General features: G+C 39.5%; 1 protein-coding gene across 3 annotated transcripts in view; it reads right to left on the bottom strand.

The window, feature by feature from the left end:
* nav1b (neuron navigator 1b) overlaps positions 1-12,667 on the bottom strand; it is a 47,997-nt gene extending 35,330 nt beyond the window's left edge. For 2 of the 3 annotated variants that reach the window (XM_087801544.1, XM_087801545.1), the window contains exons 1-2: positions 12,009-12,667; positions 11,708-11,790 (exon numbers count right to left, since the gene is read on the bottom strand). In XM_087801544.1, coding sequence (XP_087657670.1) covers positions 11,708-11,790; positions 12,009-12,652 — 727 coding nt within the window. In that variant the 5' untranslated portion in view covers positions 12,653-12,667. Of the gene's footprint in view, positions 1-3,932; positions 5,001-11,707; positions 11,791-12,008 lie in introns of those variants that run through there. The other variant, XM_087801546.1, reaches the window with a different exon arrangement.
* Positions 12,668-12,956: the final 289 nt, after the last annotated feature.

Raw genomic sequence — 12,956 nt, 5'->3', positions numbered from 1 at the left:
ACCAGACAAAGAGAGAGTGGAACTCAAATAAAGAAGGGATCAGGATCAGGTGCTAACATTGGAAGGCAATCAGACTGGTCAGGTAAAAAGATGGTGAAGTCACACAGGAAAGACAACCTCCGTCAAAATAAAACAGGAACTGAAAAACTAAACATGGGAAAAAAGTTTTGAATTCATTTTGAACATTTTTGAATACTTACTGTATATATTTAAATATCTTTACAATCAATGTATCTTCCTCAGAGTTTTTACATTTTTATTTATGCCCTCAAGGAATCAAACAGAAATACTCGAAGGTCTTTCTAGACAAATGTAAGTAAACATTTGCAGCGAGGAGTCACAAGCGACTCTCATCTCCGCTGTTGTATAATCCGACCGATGAATGAGGCTTTGATGAATCGGCATAAAATTACTTCATCTGTGTGACTCATTCATAAATAACAACAGCAAATTGTGGCTTCAGAAGCTCCTGCAGGACAACAAAACTCAATGTTTATCACAGCTTCATTACGGCTACAACAACCAATACAACTGGGATCAAATAGTGGTTAAACGGAAAGTGTCAAAACTTCGCACTCCAGTATCATTGCAAATAGAATGTTTGTTTTATCTATTTTCAAAGTCCAAAAATAGTGTTCCAACCAACGTATACAAAATAGGTCCAACATACTCATTAAACCACCTTAGTAAGTTAGTAGAAAACATGAAATGTTAGTGGATATCATAGCTATTGATGTGAGAACTTCAGTGATTTAGGTTATTATCAATAAAACAATCGAAAAGGACTAGATATGGTCTTTTAGATTCAACTCTCGTGAGCCAATTTTCCTTTTTTATTATTTTTGCATGTTTAGTTTTACCAGCCAATAAACAGAGAAGAAAAATAGTCTCATATAGTCTTTGTTTTTCCATAGCTACAGATGTTGTTTTTTTTAAACTTGAGATATCTTGATAAAACTGTCATATTTGATTTATTGTGAGTAAGTAAATCACTGGTAAAACAAGAGTCCGACACATGTCAGGAAGACATTCCAAAGTCAACTGCAAGTGCTTTGGCTTAACACCCAAATGGAAAAATCCTGCCAGAATACTCAAGCAGCTCTGAATCTTTAATCGAAGCCATAGAGACGGTGTCCCACATCCAACAGTGTATGAAAGCGGATTTACAATGAGTTTTTTATACAATATATAGATATGATAATGTATAAATAATATCATAACGTAGGTCACACATCTAATGTGTTGCAAGACGTGCAGTTGTTTAAAAGATAGTATTTGTGTGTCCTCTAGAGATCTCCCTGGTGCAAAGAACAAGTAGTTCCTTCGTGAATTTTTAAGATACAAGCACATTTGTTCGTATATCTTTTTCAACTCACAGGACCGGCAGACACCCTGAAGTTAATAACAATCAGGACTTTAGAACTGGTCGAGACCATCAAGCTACAACAACTATGTAGTTGTTCTGTTGTCTTTTTAAGATGATGTATATAAGTGTATTTTAAACGCCTAAATACATAACATGCATTTGTTTGTATATTTGACAAAGCATAACACCTGTACGCTCTCTTACACAGGATCCTCTACAGATGTTGCTCCCAGGCGTTTCCCCTGACAACGGTTCGCCCTGTTTTTGTCTCCCTTATTCCTTTGGCTGCCCTGAGCGACTGTGACATTTGCGGGGATCTTGCATGACCGATCACTTGTCGTTAAGATGAAAGGAACATTGGCCTGTTGTCTTAAGGTCGGGTTGCTCTCCCATGCTTCTGTCTGCTGCCACAATCTGCCACGTTAAAAACTCTAAACCATAGACTGAATCACATCTAGAATCAAAATGTGGTGAGAAGAGGAACAACATGCATTTGTAAACATCCCAAAGGAGACACCTCATTTGTGGCGGTCAGTCATGTGACAAGTGCTAATGGAATAAAACAGCAACAGACACAACACGGCTGATAAATGAGCCAATTTAACAACAACGGTGGAGCGAACGGGTCACAACAGTGCTCGTGCAGGATTGTAGGGAGGAGCCGCATGACATCCCAGAATAATGCATGAATTTACCAACTTACTCAATCCCAATTTATGAACACAAATCATTAATTGTACTCAGCCTTCCTTTTTTACTTGAAGAATCGATGGCAAATCACTCGATGCTAGATCTTCAGGCTGGTTTCTTCAGTCTTTTATGTCAATCAGAGCTCAAAGCACTTGACCTTTTGACAGTTGGCTGAATTGGATTTTCATCTCGCATGACCCTGAATAATTCATTAGACTCCCTTTTTGGGGTGTAATGACTCTAGATTTATCTTCATCGTCATTCTAGCACGGTGAGATATTCACTCCTGCACTTTATTATAGTATTATTTATAGTGTACGCTCTCAGGTCTCCATGAATAAATACTTTAGGGTTGCAATATTTACTGTTTAACGTTCAAGTTCAATGGCCTGAGCTAAACGTGCTGTCGTTCATTCGTATGTGGCCCACAAAATATTAAGATAAAGTTGATGATGAAATATATTTCTTAAAGTTAAATTACATCAAAAGCTATGGCACCTTCATTTATGGTAACATAATTCGAAAAGATGAACGTGTACTATTAATGTGGAAGCCTTAAAAAAAACCTCCTACATTAAAGGGAATTCAACATGAAGAAAACTAGAATGTTTTTCATCCCACAACTTGGTCTGTGTGTGACATGTTAGCCCCTCGTGTGATTAGGTTTAACACGCCTTATCTAGAGGTTATAATCAACGGTTCCACCAGTAAGTCCAAGTTCCATAAACTGCCAAAGCAAACTTGGATTTAACGAGAATCCCTGTTGCTCTAAGCTAACACCCAACCGTCATCTCACCCAACAAATTGATGAGAAAATATTCAGTGTTTTTAAAAGATTTGAAGCTGTTAACCTTCTACGGAATACCCTGTTGACAACCCTGACCAGAAAAAAATCATCAAATGGCTTTGATGAATCCAAGAAGCTGATTTCATATACCCTTATAAAAACACAACATAAAATAAAATTATAACAACAACTAGCAAACTAGTGCAAACTGTGTGTTATAAACTCAATTTCCCAATTCAGTACATGGGCAGCAGCGATTAGAAGTCAATTTAATGTTAAAAACTTTCAAATCCTTCATGAATCCAGATGCAACTTCAGAAAATATATTCACTCCAACTTGGATATTTGTCACCATTTTAACAATATCTTGAAAAGAGTATTGTTGTTTGCAAACAAACACACTAAAGCCAGCAAAAACATAATCCCTCCACGTTTTAGTTATAATACAAGTAAGTAACAAACCAACGAGTACAAATATATCAAAAGCACTGATCTACTTATTCAGAATCACAATCTTATTAATCAACCTGGCCTGGACTGGTTTAGAGAAACACCACGAAGAATAGAGCAGAGACTGGACTTGAGGTTTTGCTCGGTGAGAAAAATATTTCCCCCCCTCCCACGTGATATATTTTGGGAGTAGGCCTGTGAGGAGCCTTTGGTTGTACCGGCACATGTTGCAGCGAACTGGAGTATTAGAAATGAGATCCGGTGCGCTGGTATTCATGCTCAGGCCCTCAGGCTTCTATCACGCAACGAGCCGGTAATGTTGTGATAGGAGGGTTCATTAGCCAGTGTAGTACTACGCTCAAGACACCTGCACGAGAACAATGGAATACAACCACGTCATTTACCTTCCACTTACATTTAGCTAAAAAAAAAAAGCATCAAGCTGGTGATGCAAAAGAGGTATAAAAACATCATAATTCAAATATCTGATGTATGGAGAGAACGTGGGGGAGCCAGGATTGTCGACTGCTGGCTGCATTAAAGGGGGCGTGCTGCTGGTTTTAGGAAGGTATTGTACGAGGGGGCGTTGGTTTTGAAAGGATGTGATGCTTGGAATTGAACGTGCTGCGTTCCACTCACCCAAAATCTGACTGAACAGCAGCTGCTCTAGGTCACCTAGCACCGTCACCACCAACTCTGGATCCACCTTTAGGAAGGCTTTGTCCCCTTCCTTTCCCTGGCCTTTGGTCCCCGATTCCCCACCGGCCCCGGTCCCTTGTTTCTTGGCCTTGGCCTTGCTGGAGAGTATCTCGTCGTCCGACTTCCCATCCTCAGGTGCCTTGCTAAGAGGCTTCACCTCGGCAAACGGCGCACGAGGGATGCGGCTCTGCTTGCCAAGAGCCGAGGGGGCAGCCAGAGGGCTGAAGGGCTTAGGCTTGCCCTGGAACAGCGAATGCTCCGACTTGGAAAGGTTTCTGGAAAGTGGGGCAGCCCCTACGGCACCGCTGCCACCCCCCGCAGCCTTCGGCTTGCCCGTCCGGTTGGGACCGGCTCCAGGTTTGGCCATGTCGTCGCACCACTTGGGCTCGTAAAGGTGCAACTTCTTCTCCGCGTCGGTGAGCACCGCCAGGTTGGTCATGGACCTCTGCTTGCGAAGGTTGGACGACACCGGTATCCTTCCCTCGGAACTTCCCGCCCGGTACACCTTCAGCTCTCCCCTGTGGGTGCTCTGGGGCACACCGGACTTGGGTCTCTTGGCGGCCATGCCGACCCCTTTGCCGTCCCCTTGGCCGTACGCCTTTGTGCTGTCTGTCCTTTCCATCTTTAGATCTCCTTCTCCGCCTTTCACGCGACTGGTAAGCATGCCGGCTGCATGAGGGCACGTAGGAAAATCATCGGCGAGAAGAAAAAAAAAAAAGGAGACTTCCTTACTCAGTCCTTCCCTCTTTGTGCAAAAAAAAGCAAGCCAGGAAAATGACACTTCACCGCAGCAGCCTCCTCGTCCTTCTCCTCTCCCGACCAGCCGCTGCAGCTGTTGCAGTCTTCTTTCTCTCCTGTCCTCCTTTTCCTTCGTTTTTCCACACTCCTCCCTTCAAGCCAGCAATCTGCCTCTGAACGGCGCAGCAGCAGCAGAATGACAGCGGTGGCAGACTTCCCTCCTCCCCCTGCTCTCTGCTGCCTCTCCCTCGCCTCAGACTTCCCTCCTATCATCCACCCACCTAGCCAACCCCCCCTCCTCTCTTTTTCCAGCGTTTTAGGATGCTTTGCCCTCTCAGAAGAAAACAGGAATAATCACTGCTGACTATGAAAATGAAGCATCATTCTCGGCTATCGAACCCGTTTTTTCTTCCCCACCGGCTCCACCGATTCCTTTGTTCTCCCCTCCCCCTGCCTCACCTTCAGTGCTCCCCGTTGGTTACACTCGACGTCGTCAGTACCGGCGACGGTGGAAACATTGATATTAATGTGTAACCTGTTACTGATTTAAAGAAATTGCATTTAAATAGGATATATGACCCATAATGTCCAAATCATTCAATCCAATAACAGGAACAAAAAAACATACAATCATGTAAGAGCTTTCTTCCCATATTTATTATTTACATAAAAACATTTTTTTTATTGTACCTACATTTTCAAGACTAGAAACTGCTTTTGAATATTCGAGAGCATATATTGTTGCTGGTAAAATGACACTGAGACAAAAAATAAAAAATATAATATAAAGCCAACAGTATAACACATTTTTAAGTTCCAATTTGATCATTATATAAAGGAGAACATGTATCCCAGTGATGATGTGTGTAAATAACCAATCATTTAGTAAATGTACTGGCAGTTGAAGAGCCAGAAGGTATAACCACACATATGTGTTTTACTGAAAAGAAGTAAGAAGAAGTAAGTTTGAAGAACAGAGTCTCAAAAAATCAAGGAAAAGCCTGCATGAAATCAAATGTCTTAAGATGTTTCTTGAAGGAGTCAGTAGACTCCAGTTATTCCATTGGATGTTAAAAAACTCAACATTTAGTTTCTCAAATAACCATAAAAAAAATTACGCTGGTGTGTCAAAGCCAAATTTTGTTTATTAAGTTTTAGCCATTTATTTTTAATTAATCTCCGTTCTCAAAATACAGATGCAAAAGCAAATTTATACATTGCTTGAATTATACATATATTTTAAGTTGTCTTGGTTAATTCTACAGTCTATGGTTGACAACTTTTAGACAGAGGCTAAAGTAAAGCCTTTATGAAACTTTTAACATAACAGGCTAAAGATCACAACTAGACCCTTTTCATTTGGGTTTAATTGTGTAACTTTCAGTGCTTCCCGTTACAATTTTCACTTTTGTATAAACTTCACTTCTTACTTATACTTTTTAAATTCTTATTTATACTTTTGGTGATTGAAATTGCAATTTCCCAACATTCCCAAGGAACAAATAAAGTGTAATATATCTATTTAGTTATGGTTAAATATGATCAAAAGTTCGATGCAACAGTAAATCTCTAAATAGCATGAAAACAAAAGCAGCATCTGTAAATGTCAAAACTTTCGCTTTTCAAAAAAAAAAGCTTTACTTTTAAGTCCAAAAACGATTTTAGCCAAATTGTTGACTTCACTCAAACGTACTGAGTAAGCAGCGAGATGTGCCAAAGCGAGGAGGAAACACACCCAAAACCACATTTTGAAAATATCTCTGTGACAGTGTGAGACAGTCTCTCTCGCCTTCAAACACACACATACACACACACACATACACACATCATGACATTAAGCTAAAAATCCAGCCACGCAGATTTTTATTTTTGCTGACATGTGACAGTGATTATTTACACCAGTTGTCCCAAAGGAGGTTCGGGGGGGTTTGTGTGAGGTGCTGTGGAAACCACCTCCTACAGCCTGCCTGTCATGTGAGCACGAAAAAACCTTCTCTTGTATTAACTTTTTTCTCACTCCTTTTTAAAAAACAAACAGTCCTTATTGTCACATTTCATGGTGGACACGCGATATTACCATGAGCTGACTTGAGCATATGTTAGTCGTTGCTACAGCTTAAGAAAACAAAAGGTTTGTGTTACAGGAAAGAAGAGACTGACGACAGATTTGTCTTCTCAAGTAAAAGAGTCAAACGTGTCCCTAGTGGGAGTATGTTTGGATCCTACTGATGGTTTCCATGGACCGGGTATCAAAGCTCCGTCCCTGTGAGGTTAGTTCGTGATACAGTGAGTTAAAATTACTGCTTTTCTAGATGATGTCAGGAATTGCGTATGAATGGGAAACGGCAACTCTGGTTCTTTTGATGAAGATGAAATGAAAATATATATTATAAAGTTTGTCTTTTTGTCAAGATTTTTCCACGTCACATTCATATAATGCGTTGAACTGTGTTTATCCATTTCAGTTACAATCCAATCTATTAGCGTTTGTAAAGTATGCACTAGTATTGTATGTTTTAATAAGTATGTTTTAGATTAAAACTTTATGACAAATGTTGTATCAGCTTTTAAACAGCATTTCTTTTTAAATCAGGCTTCGTTTGGAAATAAGCTTAAACTAAAAAAGTTTTTCAGGTATTTTTGGAAGTTGTCATTTAAATTACAATATATATTCTCATCATCAGTTCTTTTAAAATGCCAGTTTTAGAAGCATATGTAAGTAAAAGCATAAAAAATGTATTCACATTAAACAAACGACCAAGCAAGAATGTAAGAACAATCTCCAAACAACAAAAGTAGTAAATACAACAGTCCATTCTAACGACACAAATAAATTAAAAATGAATATAAAACCAACATATCATAACCCTTGTGTTGTCTCTGGGTCAAGGTGACCCTGAGACAACACAAGGGTTAAGGCTGCGCCTGTTGGAAACTCCAGAGTAATTAGTTTTGTCTCAAGTTGTTGACAAAGTCACGACTCTAGATCAAAACGTTGTCTGTAAAATAAGCCGTTAAAAACCTGCAGTTTAACAACATGTTTTACTATTTCCTCACATGACGATTTTTGTAACTCTGCGGAAAAGTCCGCTCAGTTCATCCCGGGAGAGCAGTGCATCGTTTATTTGGTTACTTCCCCATCTGGAGCGAATACTGGGTCGCTGCGACCATCTGATCGGGCGTGTTTCACTGAGTGATGTGACGGAGACGCAGCTGCTTGTTATTCCTGTCTCAGGACGCTCAGCTGCTCTCGTCTGGTTTTCAAAGATGACACCAGCGATTCAGAAACATCAAGAGCTCCAGATGTGGAGACCTGTTGGATGTGTTTAAACACAGAACAAAAAGCTTTTACATCAAAATATAATACAATCATGATGTTTGTTGGATCAGCTTCGAGAGGAAAAAAAACTTCATTTTCAGCCACAAATGGGTTCTTTTTTTAAGTTAAGAGATTAAGAACGAGCAATACGACTGCAACTTTCAAAGACTTTATAAGGATGTTTTTCTCAGCATTGCTGATGTTGCTCTAAAACCACACTAAGCGCGATCTCATATTTCCATCCTGAGCTTCGTCATCATTAAATCCAGACGACGGCCTTCAAAGAAAAGCGAACTGAATCATCCCATTTGTCCCATCCTGCCCCGGACGAGCGAGCGAGCCAGACAGGACATGAAAGCCGATCCTCTCGACGAGGCACTCACACCCTCAGACCCTCATCACGGAACCACTCGCCTGCTGGTTCACTCCTCGGAGCCGGGAAGACTCTTTGCTGAGAAGTCATTACGATAATTAAGAAGCCACTTAGTCAGTTTTAAAATAGCAGCAGCATGAATGGCATTAGCAGTGACATCATGTGATTCCATGATTAGGATGTTGTTTCTTAGTGTGGAGGCAAAATGCATTCACTCCAAAAAGAAAAAAAATCCTGTTTTTCAATGATTTTTTGTGTGAATATTATGTCTGTTTTTTTGAGGTATGGGTATTTTGCATGCATTTTTTTTATATAATTATCTTAATTTTCATCAGACTAATATTATTTCTCAATTATCAAGATACTTCGAAATCTCACAAGAATATACAACATGCAAAATGCTTGAAAGAAAGGGAAGTAATAATTTGGTCCGAAAAAACAGAAGAATAATGGCACAAAGAAAAAATATATATATTTTGTCAATGATGCACTCAACCTGAAGTCAATTTTTACTTTCACTCCGAGGCCAAAATACAATATTTAACCCCTTTATAAATTTTTTCTTTAGTAAAAATCCAAAATAATATTTGAGGTCAATTATAAGTACAGAACAACTTTCCAACCTCCACTATGGTAGATGGCGCTGAAGAGCTACTGCACTGAATTTTCACCAGTCAGATAGCAGACAAATAGAGAGAATATTGCAGATTAAAGTGGAAGAAACTGAAACTTTTTATATACACTGTATATAAGACTGTAATTGAGTAGAATTCAGATTATTAAAAAAAAAAAAAAAACAGAAAATGAAAAAGTAGTTTTGAATCACAAAACGTTTTACTAATTTTCTTAAAAATAAGTTAAACTGAGTAAAAAGTATAACCTTGTATAAAATCCGAATACATCCCAACATTTTCGTGATACTACTATATCGTATCATGATGAATATCGTATAGTATTGCTAAAACTCACCCGAGTGAAAAATAGTTTAAGGCAGAGTTAACTTTTCTGACTTTGTTTACTGTGTTTTCTAGCAGAACAAATTCACAACATAATAAAACAAAATCATATTTAAGTGATGTTGGATTAAATTTAATGGTACATGTGAGGTTTAATAAAAAAAGATATTGCAAACATAAATTGAGAAGCTTCTGCAGCCAAGAATTTAGGGGTTTTTCCTGAAGGCTCTTGCTGAGAGTTGAATGGACATAACAGGTGGAACGTATAAATTCAACATTGTTTTGCAGTTTTGGCAGACGTGCTGGTGAGAGCAACTGCACGATGAAGTCCAGTGTCAACATGAACATCACAGGTTTCTCGCTTAATATGGGAAAATTGTGCACAATCGGCAGCTTGGAGAGAAGAGAAGGGAAATCTGAGCGTTTGCTGTGATTTTATAACCAGTTTATAACGGTTGTGAATAATTTGGACACTGAAAATATTTTCTTGTAAATTGTAAATAATATATTGAATTACTTATTTAACACCCTCTGTATTGAAATATAAACCATAAAATAACTTTTTTGAGAATAAAAATTAATCCGGCCTGTTCAATATCGATAAAATAGATTCTGGACGTCAGTAGCAGATTCTTCAAAAACCATACATTTCATTCGGCTGGATTAGAGACATATGGACCAGTTATTGTGGTTTGTTGTAAACTAATAGACAAGTTAACATGGCAGATAAATAGTTTTTTGGTTAGGACAACATATCAATCACATCATTACAAATATCTCCGGGAAAATATTTTCTCTACATATATGTTTGTTAATAATATATAAATAATGTTCAATATTATAAATGACAGGCGCACAGGGGGGGGCAGTTGTTGAAGGTTGCTGGTTTGCTTCCAGGCCGAGCCAACTTGTGACCTTTCTATGTGGAATTTGTATGTTCTCTCCGTGTTGCGTGGGTTTACTCAGGGCACTCCTGTTTCCTCCCACAGTCCAAAAACATACAGAGGTTGATTGAGAACTTTTGGAAATTGTCCATAGGTGTGTGTGTGAATGGTTGTCTGTCTTGGTGTGCCCTGCCCCAGACTGGCCTCCTGTCCAAGGTGTCCCCTGCCTCTCACCCAATGAAACCGGGATAGGCTCCAGTCTCCACGCGACCCCCATAAGGGATACAGCGGTAGAAATGAATGAATGAATGAATTATAAATGACAACCAATATATATGGAAGTATAAGGAACCTTAAAGAAAAAAAATTAACAGTAATAGAAAAGACTGAACAAAAAGAAGGTAATAAGCAATAAAACAAAAGAAAATAACACTGACCTCATGAGGTCCAGGTAAATTCAGACAGTTAGCCACAATTTGCCCTTTTGAAAGTTAAGGTTTAGTTGCAGTTGGAACATTTCTTACTCATACCAGACAACAAAGTCAAACAGAGTCTGTCAAACACAAGTTATACATAAAGATAGAGCAAAACAAAGTTGCGGCGTGTGGGCCATTTGCGGCCTGTGAGATGAAATGTCCCTCCATTTATTGTCTATGTATTTATTAGTGTGGGTCGAGCCAGGGACTACATCTCTGTACAATGTCAGATGGTAAAGGAATGAAGATCACAAAAAATAGCCCAACATTGCAGAGAAAAAATTGACAAATATAATCTACACTGACCTACAAAATGTGAATCAAATTGAGATTGAAGACGTGCAAAAGCCTCAGACTGTGAACAAGAATCCTGAAATGAATTATAGAGTCAGATTGTAAAGGGACACAAATGTGAAATACCCAAGTCTTCCTCTCCAAGATGCAGTAAGTCTCTCATCATGACCATGTTTTAAACGTATTACTTTATTAAGTTTATTAAGTCGGAAATCTAAGCGAACGAGAGGTTACGAGAGGGAAGTCCATTATGACCTAATGAAATCTTCACTCCTCCTCCAGCCAGCTGTAATCACGCCCCGCTTTGTTTATAAAACGAGGCCCTTGGAGTCGGAGACTTCCATAATTGATGGCGCGCGGTGACAAACCTTGATGCTTGACTAATCATAGCAGGTGTGGTTATGGTAAACAAGATTTAATCTACAGAAAAAAAGTGTTTTCAGTGGACGGAGCTTAAGCACATTTTCTAATGTAAAAATTTCAATGAAAAGAGTTTTGTACAAACAGACACATGCTGATATGTGGTTGAACATCTATTTAGTATGTGTTCATGTGTTGTAATTTGAGTTTTCTTCATACAAAGAAAAAATGGTTTACACCTCAAATCTTTCTATAATGACTTTTAACATGACTTTTAACACATGTATGTATTGTCCCTTAAAACAAATGACTCACCCAGATCCTCACAGCAGACCTCCATCGAGTCGGACGAGCAGTCGCTCACGTCATCCGTGGCGGCGTCTGGTTCCTCCTGAAACCTGAAGATCAGCCGTTAGGAACAAAAATATCTTGATACTTGATTTTGTTTTATACATTTACTACCTTACGTTTTAGTCAGTAGGCTCTAATAAACTATATTTGAACCTGCAACCTCTGAGATGGTTTCATCACTAACAACTACTCCACGTTTAAACTCATTTATGGGTGTTTGTGTCGAAGCGTGACTTGAGAAAAGTGAGGAAGAACCAGTCCTCACCTGAACCTGAAGGGAGCGACAGCCACCATGTTTGCTGCGTCTGGCTCGCTGGCTCTGCGCGGCATGTTAAACATTTGATACTTTGACTTCGCTCTGGCGCTGGACGCTTCTGAAATCCCCTGATTCGAGACGCTTCTCATCTCCTTCTGGAAGCTCCTTATCGCTCCAGACGCTTCATTCCCGTTTGCACTTTTGGAGAGGAGTCGTCCTCTCCCGCACAAGGCTTCTCTGGCGTCTGCATTGTCAACATTCCTGGTGCGATACTTCCCAAAAGTCCAGTTCTTGTTGGTGTTCCTCCGCAGCTGGAGATCCCGCAAGGCCTTCTGGGTAAGAGCAGGGGAGTGAAGGTCCAGGGTGTCTTTGGAACGGACGGTGTCTCTCTTGGGAACGCGAGGGCTGCTGTAGGCCGAGCAGGTGCCGTCGGTTCTGGCCGTGGCTCTGGGACTATGATGCGAGTATATCCCGGTGTTGTGCTGCAGCAGGTTCTTGAAAGCAGAACTTTGGAGAAGTTCTGAAGGATTTGAGGAGGCGGAGGAGGAGGTGGAGAAGGAGAGATGGCGTTTTGTCCCCTGCTGGAGCTGCAGACCGGGACAGCTGTAGGACTGTTTGGGATCCATCTTGGTGTTTCGGGGTAAACTGCTCATGGCTTGGATGGTTCATTTGAGAAGTTCCTGCACAGAGAAACATTTCAAACTTTCAGGATCATCCTTGAACCTGGCAGTGTCTTATAAACACGCAAATCATTCAGTTATTAAAAGTTGATGAACATAGTTTCTCAGATACAAAGCTTACAACAAACTCTTTAATAAACAAAAAATTATATAAGCTCAAATGTATATTAAATTATATATCTTGTTCATAAATTATATTTATTTTATTCACAAAGTTGTATTCAAATATTTCAGAACACAACAAGAAAATAATATAAAGCGAAAATGAAAACGTTTA

The sequence above is a fragment of the Callionymus lyra genome, chromosome 10 (assembly GCF_982586985.1).
Source record: "Callionymus lyra chromosome 10, fCalLyr1.hap1.1, whole genome shotgun sequence".
Lineage (NCBI taxonomy): Eukaryota > Metazoa > Chordata > Actinopteri > Syngnathiformes > Callionymidae > Callionymus > Callionymus lyra.
This window is presented reverse-complemented; position numbering and strand designations above follow the sequence as displayed.